General features: G+C 47.1%; 1 protein-coding gene across 1 annotated transcript in view; it reads left to right on the forward strand.

The window, feature by feature from the left end:
* IGFBP7 (insulin like growth factor binding protein 7) overlaps positions 1–20,598 on the forward strand; it is a 77,653-nt gene that overhangs the window by 53,962 nt on the left and 3,093 nt on the right. The window contains exon 2 of the mRNA XM_044226221.1: positions 12,281–12,390. Within this exon, the coding sequence (XP_044082156.1) occupies positions 12,281–12,390 (110 nt within the window). The remainder of the gene's footprint in view (positions 1–12,280; positions 12,391–20,598) is intronic.

A 20,598-nucleotide genomic window follows, 5' to 3' on the forward strand; every position in this document is an offset into this window, starting at 1 on the left:
TAACAAGTTACGCCCACATAACTAGGGAGTTGCCCTTCAGAGTGGTACTGCATATAAAGTCAGTTCTTCCAAGTAAAACTCTAGCCCGCTGATTTAACTTGTATGGACGTCAGTCCGTCTCGTAGGTGATGGTAGCAGGTTTTCCAACTTCTGTGCGAGCTCTGCCGAATCAATGACCTCACCCCCCGGCATTGTTGCTGACGCAGCCCGGGGCCGCTCACCCACCACGTGGCTACCACAGTGGGCACCTCACCTTACACATCTGAACCCTCCGTGCAGGGTCCCTCCAAGGGTCACCCCATCCCGTGTGTTCCAAAGTCACCTCTGGGGTCACACCCTTGGTCAGTACCCAACTCCTTCTCGTGCAAGACCCAAGTTGGGGGAAAGAATAAGAAAACATCAAAGTAAGATTTGTTTGTTAGCAGCAGATTGTTAAGAAGGAATTTTCTGTTCACGTTCCGTGGTCAGACTTAGAGTGAAAATTTTGAGACGCTGCGAGGTTCACAGTCCTCATAGAATGACTTGTGAATACTAGGATATCTGCGACAGTAAAAAAAAAAAGGGGGGGGGGGAACTAATACAATTTAGAAAGATTTTCAATATGGAAGATTCGAGTCATAATGGGGTGTCTTGTTAAAACCCAGCGGTAAGTAGGAGTCAGGAAGTGTGATTCACGACGTCACCAGGGTTCCGTGGGCCGTCACTAGGGTTTTGTCACTGGATGGTCTGCTTTCCGAGCGGCTGGGTCACGACTAAGCTATGCCTTCGCTGTCTCCTTCTCTGCCGTGGATGGGGTGGGGTGGTCACGTGGACAGCAGCCCGCTAATTCTCGAAGACAAGCTGCCCCTGGGGAGGGTGGGGGGAGCACCAAAGCTGCCTGTTTTCTGTAGGAAAGAACCTACTACCTTGCCTTCCCAGGGCCAAAATGTCAACTAGACGGTATTGACTTTGGTACTTCTGGTCCCCACAGACTGTAGCCTTTCTTCTCTTTCCAAAGGGTCTCACACCTCAGTGCCCAGATTTAACCCCAGATCTGTCCTTTCCCCTTTCTCCCATGCAGCACCTTCCCCCGACTGGCATCCCACTCCCGCTCGTGGGTAGGCGCCTTCTCTTAGCCCGGCCCACAGCTTTGGACTCAGTCCCCACTTCCCCCCCATCCAGTCAGTTACTGGACGGAAGGCATTTGTTCCTCCTGAGTACTCCCTCCAGGCTGCCGCTCTCCTGTTTCCATGGCTACAACCTTGACTTTGCTCCCTAACCCCCACCCTGTCCTACTCCTCCTGCAAAGGCCTTCAGAACCATCTCCTGAAATGCTGCAGGAATCCTGCCTCTCCGACACCGAGGCATGCGACACTGTAAAGCCCATGGTCTCCACCTTCCGTGGTGCCCCACACCGGATCTTCACGGCTGTCCTGTTGCACAGTGCGCTCTCCCAGAGCCAGACCGCTGTGCTGGCTCTTGCCGTTTCCCTGCCACCGCACCTCTGCTCAGGCTGGTCCCTCAAGGTGGGAGCTGCCTTGACAGAAGAAGTCCTACTCCTGAACTTCAGGGCCTACCCAGTTGCCATTTCCTTTCCCCAGCCATTCCATGTCCAAGTGATGTTCTGTCTTCATTCTGAATAAAGTATTTTTACTGGCTCCAGTCAGTAAGGAATCTATGTTGAAATAGCAGCAAGAACTAGTACTTACTGTTTTTTTTCCTCTGCCCAGGTACCAGGCCCATGGCTGTATCGTCTTTGATCTTTCCACTGATCTAAGGATTTCAATATTGTCACCCCATTTCAAGATGAACAATCTGGGGGCACCTGGGTGGCTCAGTGGGTTAAAGCCTCTGCCTTCGGCTCAGGTCATGATCCCGGGGTCCGGTGATCGCAGAGAGCCTGCTTCCTTTCCTCTCTCTCTGCCTGCCTCTCTACCTACCTGTGATTTCTGTCTGTCAAAATAAATAAAATCTTTAAAAAAAAAAAAAAAAAGATGAACAATCTAGGAGGTTAAATAACTTGACAGTGTCACATTACTTGAAATGCTAGAACAGAATCCTTGATTCCAAGGTCCGTGCTCCAAACTCACTATATAGTCTGTTACCTCCCCAGCATTTTGTTCTTAATCTAAACTGCTCAGCACCCCCCATCGATCCCAGTAGATTATATTTGGAGGAGAGGAAGCAATTCTTACATACTTTTGCCCCCAGCAGTGTTGACAGGGCCCCATCCTGACAAACTACTGGGTCTTTGTTCACACCCTAGTGTAAATGACTAACAGTAACTACCATGAGCGGATGACTTTGCCTTAAACTAAAGCCCTGAAATGAAACCTGGCCTATGCTGCTTAGGATTTAGTACTTTTTCCTCTTGCCCTTGCTGTCCTCCACTGACACCCAGGAGACTGTGTGCTGGATTCCCATAGCCAGGCTCGGCTGCTCTGTCACCCCACCTCTGGAAGTTCCCAGAATGACTTGCCTTGGCAGATGGCTCTGCTCTTTAATTAGACACCGAGCTACTGCTTCCCCTTATTTAATATCAGGAAGTTTTTGCGTGTTTCATCCCCTTCCCCCTCTTGGCCATAGTGCCTTCCTACTATTCTTTTCCTAGTTTGTACTTTTGTTTAGTGTTTTTCCCTTCGATGTGTTATCAGAACTCAATCTGGGGGATTTTTGCCAAGGTGTCCGAACTCTTCATCTCCATATGTGGTATCACCGTTCTTTCTCAAACCCTCCTTTTTTGGTATGAATGTACATACTGTGTATGAACTGTTCCAAGATTCAGCATCTTTTAAGAGTTTAGATGAGTGTGGCTGGAAAATCCACTATAATGTAGAGAAGTCTTTATACTCATCTGTCTTAGCCATGTGGATAAGTACTCAGAGCTACAATGCCCATCATATAACCCAACATGACGCAGAAACCCTTTTTTTCATGTGAGGATGATTGATGATCCTTCCCCCTCCACTCCACTCCCGGCAGACCTACCCTCCTTGCGGGGGATTCCGTGGCTAATATACACAAATTAATTTGCATCCCCTGATCATAGATAGGTTAGTGAGTGGGCAGTAGCCAAGAAACATTGCTTATTGCAAGAGAAAGTCAAGTGGAGGATTAAAGAAAATGATGATAAATAATCTGCCAGCTGGTTAAGAAATGGTTCTAGCATCACTTCGTTAGGTGTCTCAGCAGCATGTACACGGGTGCGTTTTCAAGACAGTGGCTGTCTACTCCGTTCCAAATGGCTAATCACGTTTGTTGCGAGTTTACTGCTGCCCTTGACCCACTGCATATAATCTGGGCTGTCCCTCCTTCCAGTGAACGTGAGGAACATCTGATTCCAGAGTTTCCGGCTCAGTTCTGACTCCAGGAGGGCACTGGCATCTTCGATTAGCCCTGCTGGGGCAAGCGTGGGAGAACAATGGTGTGTTAAGCTGTATGGCACTAACTGTGAATGCAACAGGATTTCAGAGAAGAAGGAAGGGGGAATCTTAGCTATACAGAAATGCCAAAGGAGGGTGACGCTTCAGCTGCAGAGCTTCAAAGAAAGGATAGAGCATAGATAATAGATGAGAGGAAGGACATCCCAAGTGGGCCCTGCATCATCATAAGTGACACTTCAAAGTAGTAATGAGCCAGGTAATGGTGGGTGAGCATGGGAGTGAGTTTGGGTAGAAGTTAGAAAAAGCAGATTTGTAGCGAAAATGGAAAAGATGAGGGAAATGGAAGCGATGAAGAAAAATACATGATTGAATGTACTATCAATCAAATGGGACAAAAATAGACAATTGGGGAAAATGCGACTTTTGACTATTTTCCAGTGGAATATATTCAGCTTCAGAATGTGACCTCTCCTAACATCATCTACGCAGCTCTTTCAAATTAAAAAATTTGGCTCACTAGGCAACAGTTGAAACCTTTATAAGCTCTATTTTATTCATTCCTGGGAGAATGAACTTTGTCATGCGTCATGTACATTTGCTGGGAATGGCCAGCAATCCCTGTAAGGAGGGATGAACGATTACTCCAAACTTTACCGTGAAAGAGAGGAGAAGGCAAGGGGGTCAACCTTAGACACAAAGAGCCTTTGCTCTTCTTTGCTCCCGCTTTTATTGGTCCTTCAGGATAATGATAAGGTCCTTCAGGTCCTTATCACTATTTCTCAAGCCCCTGATGTGTGACAAGGGGTCTTACTCAAACTAGGAGGATCTGTTTATGGGAAAGATACGAAATGATAATCTGCTTGATCTACTAAACATAGACTAAGGGACAATGCAGACATGTCTTAGAGCACGGAGTGGCTGTTTGGGTTAAGAAAGCTTCAGGGAGGGCGCCTGGGTGGCTCAGTGGGTTAAGCCACTGCCTTCGGCTCAGGTCATGATCTCAGGGTCCTGGGATTGAGTCCCGCATCGGGCTCTCTGCTCAGCAGGGAGCCTGCTTCCTCCTCTCTCTCTCTCTCTGCCTGTCTCTCTGCCTACTTGTGATCTCTCTCTGTCAAATAAATAAATAAAATCTTAAAAAAAAAAAAAAGAAAGCTTCAGGGAGGAGCACCTGGGTGGCTCAGTGGGTTAATCCTCTACCTTCGGCTCAGGTCATGATCTGGGGATCCTGGGATTGAGCCCGGCATCGGGCTCTCTGCTGGGCAGGGAGCCTGCTTCCGCCTCTCTCTCTGCCTGCCTCTCTGCCTACTTGTAATCTCTCTCTGTGTCAAATAAATAAAACCTTTAAAAAAGAAAGAAAGAAAGAAAGAAAGCTTCAGGGAAGGCAACTCCTTACGGCCTTCCTACAGCAGAGTGGTCACGCAGGCCTCGGCATTCCGAAGGCCAATGGCCTTCTCGGAAACTTTCTCTGGCCCCCAGTGGCCTCTGTGTAAACCAGCTACTATGGCTGGTTTCATGCTCTACATTAGGCCCAACACAGACTGCATTTACATAGGCAGGGAGGTCGTTGGGCTGAGTTGTGGGCCACCAGAGCTCCAGAGCCAGGCCCTGAACTGCAGAACCTTACAGGTGTTGAAGATTCCATAGGAGTGAGCTCTAGGACACACTCCTGATAAGTATGTTCATTTCTGAGCCCAAAGAGAAGATTCTCAGGCTCGTCCTGGATTCTTCTGTTAATAGTGGGTAAGTGGCTTGTCCGGGGTCTTGGCTTTCAGCAGTAGACACGGATCGAGAGCCAAGTGTTCTGTCTCCCAGAGGGCTTTGTTTTTTTAATGATGACATGGTGAGGACCTCTCAGATCAAGTCGAGGAGTGTTTTATGCTCTATAAGAGACTAGGAAATTGTTCGCATATTTAAATACGTTATCATCATGCTTCTTAATAGGATAACAAATTTTTTTTAAGATTTTGTTTATTTATTTGACAGAGAGAGATCACAAGTAGGCAGAGAGGCAGGCAGAGAGAGAGGAGCGGGGGAAGCAGGCTCCCCGCCGAGCAGAGAGCCCGATGCGGGGCTCGATTCCAGGACCCTGAGATCATGACCTGAGCCGAAGGCAGAGGCTTTAACCCACGGAACCACCCAGGCGCCCCTTGGATAACAAATTTTAACTATGTTCTACTACAAATTCATGTAAATCAGCTTGAGCAAAATATAGGTCAAAATAAGATTCCATTTCAGGATCTTCTCATATGTCATTTGTGTGGGGGTTTTTTTTTGTTTGTTCGTTTATTTTTTTTTTAAGATTTTATTTATTTGACAGATAGAGATTACAAGTAGGCAGAGAGGCAGGCAGAGAGAGGAGGAAGCAGGCTCCATGCTGAGCAGAGAGCCCGATTCGGGGCTCGATCCCAGGGCCCTGGGATCATGACCTGAGCCGAAGGCAGAGGCTTTAACCCACTGAGCCAACCAGGTGCCCCTCATTTGTGTGTTTTGTGAGAACTCTCTTCTTAGCCTCTTCAGAATCAAATTGAAATATTCCAGATTCAAATCCATCCATCCACAATTTTCCCTTTTCTACATTTTTCATGGTTTCTCAGGATATAGCTCTTTCTAGGTTATAATTGAATATTTCTAAAATAATCTGGTAATCTGTGGGTCATTTGTCTAGAACTTAATTGAAAGGAGCTGAGGAGGAAGGATGTACCTCTAGGTGGAAATTCTGTGGGAGACTTCTAACACCTCCGAGGTAATTTTAAAGTGACACTGACACATTAAATTGAATTTTAGTTTTCTTCCAAACTTAGGACTTCTTGCTACAACTTCATTTAGGATCTGGCTGTCTTCTGCTCCTCTGCCTCCTCCCTCCCTTCCTCTTCCTCCTTCCCTTCAGAGAACCATTAAAGAGAAGAGGTCATGTAAGGTCACCAGGCAAGAGTTGTTAAAAGGAGGGGGTGGGGGGGGCAGGCAAGAAAATGAACTTAAAGAGCTACGATGGAGAGAGATTGGATGAGAATGGGGTTGTGAGAAGTAGGAAAGGAAAACGGAGTAGGCTGATTTGGGTCCAGTCCTCTGCGAAAGGGAAGTGTGTCTGAGGTGGGGAAGCATTGGGGTAGACGCCTCATGCCGGCCACCGAGCAGCGCCGTGGGCAGCTTGGTTGCCCAGGGTGGGGAAGGGGAGGAGACAGGTGGTGGGCAAGTCAGATATTCTCTGTACAGGATGTTTGCTAGACAGATGTCTGAGCAGCCTGAGGTGCTTACTGGAAGAAAGACAAGGATAAACAAACCTATCTGTTGTTTGTCCGCATACATGTAAATAGTCTGCGGCTTGTTTCAAATGGGATCCAAACACAGAACATGATCTAGACCGTATCATTGGTACCCTTGGCCCGGCCTCGAGAACTGATTTTTGGCTTTTTGCCTGAAAACAAGCTCAAAGGGTACCAAAACTTCCTTTACCCTTAAAAACAGAAACAAGGGGCACCTGGGTGGCTCAGTGGGTTAAGCCGCTGCCTTCGGCTCAGGTCATGATCTCAGAGTCCTGGGATCGAGTCCCGCATCGGGCTCTCTGCTCAGCAGGGAGCCTGCTTCCTCCTCTTTCTCTGCCTGCCTCTCTGCCTACTTGTGATCTCTCTCTGTCAAATAAATAAATAAAATCTTTAAAAAAAAAAAAAAAAAAAAACAGAAACAAATTCTGGATCTGTTTAGGACTTCTTGGGAAAAAGGCAGAGTGGAAAGAGAAGCTATTTGGTTAGAAGCCGTTTCGCCGAGCGCGCTCCTGAGGATAGGACAGAACCTTCGGGAACTGGACTGCGTGACAGACATGCAATTCAAGATGACAGTTGGCAGTGAAATTGCTTATCAGTGAAGTGTGTGGGATGATGGTGATTTAGATTGGGGGAAGGGGAGTACGGTGTTACCCCCAAATATTTTCACTCTCCCTTTGCTTCCATAAAAATCCTGTCCACTTGGTGTCCCTGCAGGTCCCATGAAGTGCCTCTCTCACTCTGTGCCACAGTGGATGCTCACTCATCTTTCTATACAACTGCTGTCTTCTGCCTTCATCATGAGCTTGTCTGTTCCTTTTTCACACTCTGAGGAAATTTCCAGACCAGTGAGTGGCAAAGAACCACGCAGAGTTTAGTAAGTAGGTGACCCAGTGGGTATCAGCACTGAGCAGCGTAAACAGGAAGAGTCTGAAACCGTGGATCCTTCCAGCACAGGAAATCCGATCAGAGCCAGCGTGCCTCCACCGGCTCTGGGAGGTTGGTTGGTGTCTTGAATATTAGTCTAATCATTCACTGATCTGACTTGGCTTTGCAAGAGACTACATAGCAAAACCTAAAGGGCATTCTGTAGGTCAGCACTTTCTAGTGTAGATTCTGTTTACTGAAGTTTTCTTTATGTTCTTGCATCTGACATTTGTTAAGGACATACGCAATAGCCAAGGGTTTTTGTGAATGTTGTGCGGCAAACGGGGCCTCATAGCCCCTCTGCCCCTCCACCACCCCCATCAACTCAATGGATTCAACGAGTAATGCACAGTTTATGGTATGGAATCTTGTAGAATTCTTGGGTTGGGCTGGTAGCAGAATTGATGAGAATTATGTCCTTAGAGTGGTCTAAATATTGACTCAGCCTGTTCACCTCAGGTTTAATATGTGTTCCAAGGGTTGGGACAGAGAAAGAGGAACCCACAGACTGATTTGTCCTGATCTTGAACCTCCTGGTGATGGCTCTCATTCAGAATATTTCTGGCTTCAGAAAGAGTTTTGAAAGAACTCTTGTGCTTCCTGAAATGTAATGTTTCTTGGAATAAGGAGAGGGTTGGAGAGGGATGGATGTAAAAGGATCTGCCCTCTCTTCAGTGCTATGCTCTGAATACATTTCTAAATTATACCACAGTCATTACTGGTGCAAGGACAGACACATAGAGCCACGGAACACAAGAAAGAATCCAGAAGTAGGGGCGTCTGGGTGGCTCAGTGGGTTAAAGCCTCTGCCTTCGGCTCAGGTCATGATCCCAGGGTCCTGGGACCGAGCCCCACATCGGGCTCTCTGCTGAGCAGGGAGCCTGCTTCCTCCTCTCTCTCTGCCTGCTTCTCTGCCTACTTGTGATCTCTGTCTGTCAAATAAATAAATAAAATGTTAAAAAAAAAAAAAAGAATCCAGAAGTAGACTCACTCATATATGGCCGATGGTTTTACTGTTATTATTCGTCAAGAAAAGGATGGCCTTTTTTTTTTTTTAATTAATTAATTTATTTATTTCACAGAGAGAGAGAAAGAGATCACAAGTAGGCAGAGAGGCAGCGGAGGGGGGGAAGCAGGCCCCCTGCTGAGCAGAGAGCCCGATGTGGGGCTCGATCCCAGGACCCTGAGATCATGACCTGAGCTGAAGGCAGAGGCTTTAACCCACTGAGCCACCCAGGCACCCCAAGGATGGCCTTTCCAATAAATGATGCCAAAGCAGTTGATGTCCTTTGGGGGCGGTGGCGGGATGAACTTTGACCTCTACTTCCCAGGATACACAAAAATCAGTTCAAGATGGGCCACAAACCTAAATGTGAAAGGTAAAACCAAAGAGTTTATAGAAGAAAACAGGAGGTCTTTATGATCTTGGACTAGGCAAAGATTTCTTTTAACAGGGCACAATTTCTTTTAACAGTCCTTTTTAAAGGACTAATCATAAAAGAAAAATGTGATGAATTGGACCATGTGAAAACGAAGAATATCTTAGTTTTACAGTTATGCCATGGGAAGAATTCATAGCATGTATTCAACGCCTGTCACAGAAAAGCTTCTGTTCTTCCAGAAATTCTTCCAGGTGTCCCCAGAATGTGTCCCCTGACTAGACCGAGGAGTCCGTGACTGGTTCTGACGTTAGGGAGACAGATGCAAGTTAAAATAAGTGGTTTGTTATAAGGCTCAGGCATCGGGACCTCACAGGAAAAGGAAAGTCTTATATTCCTTGTGTGGTTTTAATACATGAGAGAGAGCTTTGTTCCCGAGCCCCTCCACAAGGGAATACTAGAATATTCTCTGAACAATCTCTTGAGGTCCCCTGAGCTTTGAGGTCATCCTAGAGAGTCTGTGTGTGGGAGGGAGGACAGAGCCACACGGAAGCCCACAGGGAGGTGAGGGAAAGTAGTTCAGACGCCAGCCAGATCCGGTTCTCCTGTAGGCCTACCCTGGGGTCCCGGGACCCTGGGGGAAGCCAGGGATGCAATGAGGCCTGGCCCAGACCTTTGCGGGGTCCTGTGTGGGTTCGGTCAGACTAGGAAGCACTGGAGACTGAGCCAGAAACACACACAAACGGAGCATGACCACGCTCACCCCATCCACATTTGTGACTGAAAAGCCAAGACCCCTGGCCAAGATAGAGGCTTCCTCTTCAGACCTACGGTTTAGAGGAAAGGAAGCATGAAATCTATTTAGGGCTTTCAGAACTTTGATTGTTTTGCACATTCTTACAAAGGGGGAAAAAAATAAAAATACCCTGAGGGATTAGAAAAAAAAAAAATCAGCATCTAATACTTCAGATGAGTGGGAAAAAATCTTAAATGCTGGAGTCATTTCCTTTCTATTTCAAAAAATTATTAGTGTGCTGGAAATAGCCTGTTGAAAAAGGGGAGATTTTGTGTCCTCTGAATCCTGATTGTGCCAGAAAAATTTTCCAGGCCTAAAGGGGAAGTTGTCCCTCTCCCAGGAGGCTGATGCAAGATGACCCCACAGTTAGACATTTTATTTGGCGGTGGAGAGCCACGATTCGGAGGGAATGATTAACTCATTCATTCAAGAACTGGCACTGAGCATTGAGGACTGGCCAGGTTTGGTTTGGGAGTAGGGTGCTGGCGTGCTTCAGCGTGGGGGGGGGGGCCCAGCACGGAATGTAAGGCTCCCAGCCCTGCCCCCACCTCTTCTGTGGAGTGTCCCTCATGCCCCTGAAGGCCCCTGTGCTTGAAACCAGGCGTTCAGAATGAGCAGAAGTGAAATACTAAACACAAGCCACCAAGAAGACGGTGTCTGTGCCTCCCTACAGCCGATGCTGGGGAGCTCCTCTCCCAACCCCCCCAGGAGCCCTGAGCAAGCACCGTTCTCTCTGTGTCTGTTGGTTTCAAAAGTGCCGCATTTCGGGAGCGCCTGGGCGGCTCTGTCGCTTCGGCTCAGGTCGTGATCCCAGGGTCCTGGGATGGAGCCCCGCATCGGGCTCCCTGCTCTGCCGGCCGCTCTGCCTACTTGTGATCCCTTTCTCTTTCTCTCTCTCCCCTCTGTGTCAAATAGATAAATGCAATCTTTAAAAAAATAAAATTTTTAAAAAGTGCCGCATTTCAGAGCTGGGTTACTTGCTTGTGCTCCAGGTAACGTGTGAAGGATTGAGTGGGTTTCCCGTGCCATCGTATTTAGCCATTGGCTGGCGCTTCCTCCATAAAGGGCTCCACTGTAAATGCTGTAAATGTTTTAGGCCATTCAGCCTCGGTCACAGTGGCCAGACTGGAGGCATGACTGTGTTCCAATAAAACTTAATTAATGGACACTGAAACGTGACTCTCCCATAATGTTCACATCATGAAATATCCATTTCCCCCTCCCCAACCATTTAAAAACACAAAGACCTCTTAGGCGCCAGGCAAAAACGAGTGGCGGGCCCGATTTGGCCCATGGGCCATAGTTTTGGCCGACCCAAGGACCTCTTTAGTAACAAAAAAGATGCGTCCCATGATCGTGACTTTTCTTTTCCTGTGAGGTCCCGGGGCCTGAGCCTTACAACAAACCACTTATTTTAACTCGCGTCTGTCTCCCTGTCATCAGAACCAGTGGCGGAGCCCTCGGTCTTAGTCAGGGGCACATTCTGGAGAGCACCCGTGTAAGGACCTTCTTACCAGACTGGATAAATAGATCGGTCCGAGAAGGCCTGGAGAGGTGTTCCAGAATGGGGAGGATGGGCAGGTACCGCTCTGGGCTCTCGCTGGGAGGTCTCATGCCCGCCAAAGCTATGTGGGCAGTGCCTTGACACGTTCCCCCACTTGCCCGGGCTCCCTGCCAGGGACCTAGACACTTCGAGCCCAGGAAAGAGCTGTGTCCTTGGGGGTCCTGGCCACGCCCGATGCACCTGTCACTGCTGTGTTTTACCCAGTGCCTCCCCCAGCTGAGAGGAAAGCCCTTTCCCCTTCCTCCGGGAGACCTAGGCCACTTCTCAAAGGTCTCTCTCTCCTTGCTGTCTCCCAGGTCACACGGCCAAGTCGCCGTTACTTCTTGATCACCCTGACTTGTCGATTTTCAGTCCTAAACCTTCTTAAAACAGGGACTGCCATCTTTTCTAAGTGCGCAGCACAGTTTCAAATATCTTTAGATTTTTTTTTCTTTAACTACCTACGTCAGTTATTCCCTCCCTGCCAAAAGTAGAAATTCTGGTAAATGGGCACCTGGGTGGTTCAGTCGGTTAAGTGACCAACTCTTGATCTCAGCTCAGGTCTTGATCTCAGGGTCATGAGTTCAAGCCCTGTGGGGGGGCTCCACACTGGGTACGGAGCCTACTTTAAAAGAAATTCTGGTAAGCAAAAGGGAAAAACAAACATTTTGGAACTAAATCTCATTATATTAATTGGAATAGCCCAGATAATGCAAAACAGCTGGTAAATTTAAACCATTAAATGTGATTTAAGGGAGCAGAAAATTTTGTGAACAACACATTTTTCTTCCTACTGCTTTTTGTTTGTTTGTTTCGATGTATGCATTTCCAAAGCAGAGCTTCCAAGCCACGCTAGTGACAGGGGGATGCCAGTGCGGCCTTCGCGGTTTGCTTTAGATCGTGCACAGAAGGGACAGCCTCCTAAACAGAATCAAGTATTGACTTCCTAGTACGCTGACTGATGTTACAGACTGTTTAAAAAGACGTGTTTGGCTTTGTGTTCTCTCCTGCAGGGCCTTCCATCGTGACACCCCCCAAGGACATCCGGAATGTCACTGGCGCCCAGGTGTACTTGAGCTGTGAGGTCATCGGAATCCCAACCCCGGTGCTCATCTGGAACAAGGTCAGTGGCACAGCCTCCAGGAAGGTCTCCTAGGCTGACGAGCTCCTCTCTCAGGCACAGGGACGGCCACGATCTAAAACCTCTGGCCTTTTCTATTGCCCGCTGCTCCTCAAAGGTGAGGCCTGTGGCCATCCTCCAGACACCGTCCCTGAGCCTGACCTCCAGAACGGTCTCCGCTTTGCTTTCCGTGTCGCTGCCTGAGCGTGGAGGTGTAGGAACTCGGAAACTGTCATGCCGAGCACCCGAACCCACCCAGAGAGTGTGTGCACGTGTGAGTGCAAGCACGCGTGTGCAGGAGTGTGTGTGCCCGTCGGAGACGGTACAGCATGGCGGTTAACGATCTGAGTTCCTTAACCAGGTCGTAGAGTTCCACGCCCGGGGTGTCTGACCCTGAGCACTACGAACATTTGGAACCGGATAATGCTTTGTTGTGGGCGCTGCCCTGCGCCTTGCAAGAGCTTCAGCGGCGGCCCTGGTCCCTGGCCTCTCGCGGCTGGCTCTACGCCAACGTGCCACCCCGACTCGCGTCAAAAACGTGTCAAGGCACTGCCAGGTGTCTCCAAGGGGGAAAATCGCCTAGAATGAGAACGAATGCTCCCAACCTCAGTGTCTTTCTCTGTACGATGAAGGCCGCATGTAATGTTTGTAAAGATTGCATAAAGCGATGTAGGTAAAATCCCTTGGCCTGTTCTCAAGACACATAGTTAACACGCCATTGATGCTAGCTGCTTTTCCCAGAAATACTTCCCTTCGAGTGGCATTGTCTTGTGTTACTGTCTTCACGTTTGAAGGGTAACCTATCCCCAGCGTGTCTGTAGAAGGGAAAAGAAAACACTTATTTGGGCGCCTGGGTGGCTCAGTGGGTTAAGCCGCTGCCTTCGGCTCAGGTCATGATCCTGATCAGGGTCCTGAGATCGAGTCCTGCATCGGGCTCTCTGCTCTGCAGGGAGCCTGCTTCCTCCTCTCCCTCTTCTGCCTGCCTGTCTGCCTGCTTGTGATCTCTGTCTGTCAAATAAATAAATAAAATCTTTAAAAAAAAAAAAAGAAAACACTTATTTGCCAGATCGAATAATACATCACCATTATACTGCGCATTATTTTCCATGATTTCCCTCTTCGCGCATTTTGACTCGGTTAAGCCCCACAGCAATGTGAGGGAGTAAATGTCACCAAACTGGTGCTGTCAAAAAGGAATAGAGTTTAAGTGAGAAGGCATCACCAGTTACCCCTTTTTAGCTGGTTCTCCGCTCCAGAAAGCTCTCAGGTGGCTCTCTTGATTATTTCCTTTGCTGGTATCTGACCAGAGGATCAGCTTCTGGAATTCCACAGGGTGTCTTGGCTCCCATGGTCAGAATCCTTATGTTGCAAGTTGTAGAAACTCCTTCAGGCTACCTTGAGCAAGAGAAAGGGAGGGTGAGGAGTGGTTTCAGCCTCCAGGGCTCGCACATCCAGGAACCCAGTGTGGTCAGGACTCTGTTCTTGACTCTCGACTCTCCATGTGTTGTTGGTCTCATTTTTGTCCTTCTACCTCCAGGCGTGCTTCCACACTGTAGACGGCGTTGCTATTGGCCGCCCCAGGCTCCCATTATCACTGGAAGACTCCAGGGGAAAGAAAGGGCTTCCCCTCTCCCTGCTGCACGTGAATCCCATAGGACTGGGACTCAGGTGGGGTCACCTGCCGCACTCTGGCTCCCCCATGTGGCCAGAGGGTGCATCACCGTGTGCGGCCCGCTGGTGGCCGTGAAATCAGGGTGATTCCAGAAAATGCCTGGCTGTGGGGATGGGCAGAGACACCACCAGCTATATTACAGCTGACCTTTACAGCTGTAACTCCTGTTAATGAGGACAGGAAAGGGGCGCCTGGGTGGCCCAGTCGGTTAAGCTTCTGCCTACAGCTCAATCATGATCCCTGGGTCTTGGGATCGAGCCCCTCATGGGGCTCCCTGCTCAGTGGGGAGCCTGCTTCTCCCTCTGCCACTCCTCTTGCCTGTGCTCTCTCACTCTCTCTGTCAGATAAATAAATGAAATCTTTAAAAAAAAAGAAAAGAAAAAAAAGGACAGTGAAATTTCACCTCAATTTGTTTTTTGTGTGTTTTTTGTTTTTTTTTTTTAAGATTTTATTTATTTGTCAGAGAGAGAGGGAGTGAGAGCGAGCACAGGCAGACAGAATGGCAGGCAAAGGCAGAGGAAGAAGCAGGCTCCCTGCCGAGCAAGGAGCCCGATGTGGGACTTGATCCCAGGACGCTGGGATCATGACCTGAGCCAAAGCAACCAACTGAGCCACCCAGGCGTCCCTCAATTTGTTTTTGAAAGGGGAGCGAAGAGCAGCCATCCAGGCCCAGATGTGCGCCTCCTGGCATAGGCTGCTCCACTCCCGCTCCCCGAAGCTTATGTGGAGGCTCCCGGTTTGATCAGAGGGTGGAGACGCGGAGGAACAACTTTTCCAGAGAATTCCACAGAAAGCTCTGTTGCAGTTCTCTAGGGAGGACGCGGTGGAGGGTCAGGGTGACCCCAAGTCTGTGGAGCATGTGACCTTATTGGCCGATCTTAGCAGAGAGTAATTTCCTCCGTCCTGGCTCTGCTGCACCCCAGCTAACCTACATGCATCCCAGGACAGTAAATCCGCCTCGGGAATCTTTCCCTGGAAGCTTCCCAGAGGATCTGTGGCGGGAGGGAGGGGTCCCCGGACCTGCCAGAACCTAGCAAAACCAGGGCCGGGCTCTGCTGAATTTCGTCTGCCTTTGTAGTAATTTGCCGTACACGTAACCCGAAGTGGTGTTTTTTTTTTTTTTTTTAGGCAGACTGTGACCCACCAGCATGTCCTCAATTCAGTGTAGGGATCGCAACCAGCACTCTCTTTAAAAAGTAGAACAGAAACTATCCTGAGGCACGGATCACATTTAGTAAGGGTATCATTTCCCACAACTCTTCTTTCCCATATACCAGATCCCAGTGCAAAACGCATTTCTTGCTGCGGGCCATGTCCACAATTGAATAGGTCATTTGTTTTCTCACCACTGTCCTTGAAACCAAACTGTTGAGAATTCAAAGAAAAAATGTCACATTCAGATTCAGTTTAAGCACAGCATTGCTTTTTATTATGAATGGATATTAGAATCTCAATTGTTAAGCCAGAGTTCAAAGAAGGTCAAAGAAGGTCGCAGGTCTTTCTTCCTCAAGGATTCTTAGCCAGGGCAGAGCGAGTTTACAGAGCGATCCTTGTCTCGGAGACACTGCAGGCTACAGTAGCGCCCCCTTGTGGCCGCCACAGCTGGTGCGTGGTCTGAACTTGACCTGTAGTTACTAAGTGATGTTAAGTCCCATACTTTCCCCGCAAGCCTCTAGCCTTAAAGGAAAGGAGCAATTTTTTCCAGATGGGGAAATGAACTGAAATAGCTGTATTTTAGGCTGAAATAGCCTTAATTCAGGCAAGTCAGAAATGCTCACGGAGAAGATAAAACACCTAGAATACCTTCCAAACACTTGGAGTTTCTGAGACTGAGACTCTCTCTTCAGTTCTTTACCTGCCTGAACATTTCTGCAGATTTGAGCTTTCATGACCTCTAAGAATTTTTTTTAAATTAAAAACAGTAAGTGATAATGGTAATATTAGGAGAAACTCTCCAAAGATATAAAAAGAGTTCAGAATCTCCCACCTTCTTCCACTCCCTGAAATAACCAGCGTGGACTGTCCTGGTTTTCATCTTTCTGAACCCTTACTTGTGCCCGTAAACCAGCACATACCCCAATGTGTGGGGTGAGGTAGGAATAGACTGAGAACATTACTGTGAAATTTGCTTTTCTCGATAAATACTTCCAGGGCATCCTTCCAGATTTGCTTCTCATACTCGGACACGATAGTCCGAGTATGGGTTTACCATAATTATTGAGCCATTCCTGTATTGTTTGTTTTTTCCAGGTTTTGACCACCTTAAATAACATGCAAATATATATGTATCCTATTCCCCCCCCTCATATTCCCCCCCTCCTGGTAGAGGATACTTTCCCCAGAAGATACATGACTAGGTAGAAGATTTGTTTCATGCCAGTTTTAATAGACATTCTCAGATTCCATTCTAAACAGACTGTAGCAGTTCACACTCTGCCCAGTAGTGTGTGGGAACCATTTTTCCGCATCCTCACCAGCACTGAATATTGCCCAACTTCTTAATTTTTGTTAATGATAGGTAAAAATATCCTTTACTACTTTAATTTCCTTGACTACACTGAGAATATTTTTTTTCACATTGTAGTATTTCCATTTCTTTGTGGTTTGGTAATCTTTTTAAAATTTTAATTGTTTTAAAGATTTCATTTATTTGAGAGACTGAGTGAGAGCAACGGGGTGGGCGGGGGGGGGGCAGGCAGGAGGGTGCAGAGGGAGAAGGAGCAGACTCTCCACTAAGCAGGGAGCCTAAACTGGGCTCCATCCCAGGACCCTGAGGTCATGACCTGAGTCAGAGGCAGAGGCTTAACCTATTGAATCACCCAGGTGCCTCTAATTTTTTTTTTAATTTTAGTTCCAGTATAGTTAACATACAGTGTAATTAGTTTCAGGTGTGCGGTAGTGTGATTCATCAATCCCACAGATCACATGGTGTTCATCACACGTACATTCCTTAATCCCTATCACCTGGCCACCTGGTCTACCCACTCCCCCAGCCCAGCCGCCCCTCGGTAACCATCAGTTTGTTCTTTGTAGTTAAGGGTTGTAGGGGTGCCTTGGTGGCGCAGTCGGTTAAGCATCCGACACTTGATAGCGGCTTAGGCCTTGATGCCAGGGTTGTGAGTTCAAGCCCTGTGTTGGGCTCCATGTTGGGTATGGGACCTACTTTAAAGAAATCATGTTTCAGTTTGTCTTTTTTTCCCCCTTTGTTCCTTTGGTTTCTTAAATTCCACGTACAAGTGAAATCATGTGGTATTTGTCTTTCTCTGACTTATTTTGCTTAACGTTAATACCCTCTAGCTCCATCCATCTTGCAGATGGCAAGATTTCATTCTTTTTATGGCTGAATAATATTTCACTTGTGCGCGTGCACGTATACACACACACCACGTGTTTATCCATCTTTCAACACTTGGGCTGCTTCTATAATTTGGCTGTTAAAGATAATGCTGCTATAAAGATGGGGGCGTGCATCCTTTAAACTAGTGTTTCTGTATTTGGGGGTTAAATATCCAGTAGTGCAGTAACTGAACCGCAGGGTGGTTCTATTTTTCACTTTTTGAGGAGCCTCCACTGGCTGCGCTGCCCGCGGTGTATGAGGGACCCATTTCCTCCGCATCCCCCCCAGGGCTGGTTTCTTACGGGTTTGACTTCAGCCATTCTGACATGTCGGCTGGCATCTCGCTGTGGTTCTGATTTGTATTTCCCTGATGGTGAGTGATGCTGAGCACCCTTCGTGTGTCTCTTGGCTGTCCATATGTCTGTTTTACAGAAACATTTGTTCCTGTCTTCTGCTCACTTTTAATTGGATTACTTTTTTGGGTGTTGAGCTGTAGAAGTTCTTGATGTATTTTGAAGAAAATATTTTCCTTTTCATGTGTTATAGGAATTGCCTCTCCAGATATCATTTACCTATTTTTCTCTTGGGTTGTCTCTAATTATTAGTCTGTGGCTTTTTGAGCGATCTTGACCCTTTCCCGCGTATCACAATATTTTTTTCTTTGACATTTTGTCTTTTAGTGGGTTACAGTGGCTGGGCATCTGGAAGTTTCAACACACATGTATTTATTTAATCCTAAACCTCTTCTGAAACTTCACCAGAAAGGCCCAGCAAATATGTCCAACACTGCATAAATGTCCTTCAGTGGTTTCCTGAAACTCAGTGAACACCTTGAAGTGCATTAACCTGTAAGAATCAGACTGTTTAATCCTGCTTCTGTAACCACTGGCACTTTTCATTATTAATTGCTTATCTGCAGTAGCAGGCTTCAGGAAGACACTGTTGTAGCTAAAATACAAGCAGAGAGAGCTGAAGTGACTTCCTGGGCTCTCTCGGATTCTCCCCCTCGTTGACCCTTCACGGCAAGCAGTGACTGCTAGCCAGTTTTTTCTGCCTGGATTTCTAAGGTTCAAACTCAGGAGCACTTCCAGCCCATTGCACATCTGTCAGATTGTCTTAAAAGCCACTTTTCTCAGCCTGCATCCTTTTTTTCCCCCCCCTCAAACCGTAAAGCACATTTATCAACAAATTCCCCCTCCCAAAAGGGAGCAAGGGAATGTGCCATATAAAAATTTACCATGTAGCAGTTCTTGACATTTCTGCATGTTTTCTACGTGGTGTGTAGCTTTTTACAATATAGTAAAATAGGAGCTCTGTTAAATGTATTCACTTTCCAAACAAATGCTTGATGAGTACAGTTTCTCCGTACATAGTGGATCAGGCTAACAGGCACAGAACGCCCCTTACCAAGAGCGACACAATCTGGGGACCAGCAGCTCTATTGCTGAGGTGCCGTATTTCATGCAGGAGTCTTTTTCTGCTCTGGTCACACTCAAAGCTCTTAGAGAATTCTGAAATTCACTGAAGATCAGAGATACATTACTTTGGCCATTGAATCAATCCTTACACCATTGTTAAAACCATTTTCAACTATTTTCAAAATCTGCACTAGCATGAACTTGTTTTGCCAGCTACTGGGGAGACAGAAGGAAAAAAATGCCTCCCGAATTTATCTGTTTTGCCTTGATAGCACTTCTGTGCGAAAAATATCAAGATAACTGGTTTTCTCTAATAATTGCAATAGGGGAAAATCCCAGGGGAAAAGAGCAAGGAAGCAAAATCCAGGCATCCCAAATCAGTTAATAATGCAAGGATTTTTATTTTTTTTTTATTTTTTTTTAAAGATTTTATTTTATTTATTTGAGAGAGAGAGAGACAGTGAGAGAGAGAATGAGCGAGGAGAAGGTGAGAGAGCGAAGCAGACTCCCCATGGAGCTGGGAGCCTGATGTGGGACTCCATCCCGGGACTCCAGGATCACGTCCTGAGCCGGAGGCAGTCGTCCAACCAACTGCGCCACCCAGGCGTCCCAATGCAAGGATTTTTTTAATTTAATAATGCAAGGAGTAAGAGTTGGCCTGGGTGGCTCAGTGGGTTAAGCTTCTGCCTTCAGCTCGGGTCATGGTCCCAGGGTCCTGGCATCGAGCCCCACATCGGGCTCTCTGCTCAGCAGGGAGCCTGCTTCCCCCTCTGCCTGCCTCTCTGCCTGCTTGTGATCTCTCTCTCTCTGTGTCAAATAAATAAAATCTTATAAAAAAGAAAAAAAAAATGTTGGCCTAAATCACCTCATGGTTTTCAGAGCCCCAGCCCTGCTGTCACGCCACAGGGAAAACAGAGTAGGTTTGAGGTTGAGACAAGCAATTTAACAGCCTGTGGTAGGAGTAGGATCAGGAAGGGAGAAGCAACATACATGGAGAGAGTCCGCACTGGCAGCTGGGCTCCTGGGACTCAGAACTTGCTTAGTAAGAAAAGAAAATGAGAACTACCTGTGAGATTGCAAATCCTTTTTTCTAATTACAAGTAGTATCAGTAAACATCAACCTAGCTCTTAAAGGTGGCCCGGGATGGAATGAATACTGCTTTGTGTATCCCTTTGGTCTTTTTTAAACCCATCCTCATTACAAGCCTTAAAATATTTGTACTCTGTGACTCAGCAGTTCCACTTCTAGAAGTTTATGCTAAATGTGTATGTACAAAAGGGCTGCAAGTAAAATTAATTTTTCCGTGTATTTTTCTGTATTTTCCAGAGTTTATTTTATGAACACAGTTCACAGGAGGAAAATTAGGAAAGTGTTCACTATTATCCTGAAACCAAGGAGACTGAATGTCTTCTTAACCCATCTCTATTCTCATCATGATGCACAGGGGTGGGCAGCAAGCAGCTTTTGTCGTAAGAGAACGGTGACAGCATGAACTTGACAGGCATTTTTGCTCTCAGGTCTTTCATAAGTCATTAGAATGAACGCTTAGCCCTCAGAACAAAAGGAACGGTATTGGTTTTGGACTGAACCTCCTGTTTTCTGTTATAGAGGGGGTTTCAGGACTTGGGCTTCCCACATGAGGGTCCAAGAATCAAACCTAACACTTGGTGACAGTCTGTCAAACACCGTGTGGCGAGCAAGAAAAAGAAAGCAAAGAAAAGCAGTGTTTACAAGGGCACGAGTGAATGACAGTGGCGGCAAAGTGGGACAGTGTGTATTCCCC

This window comes from Neovison vison, chromosome 11, assembly GCF_020171115.1.
Source record: "Neovison vison isolate M4711 chromosome 11, ASM_NN_V1, whole genome shotgun sequence".
Taxonomy (NCBI): Eukaryota; Metazoa; Chordata; class Mammalia; order Carnivora; family Mustelidae; genus Neogale; species Neogale vison.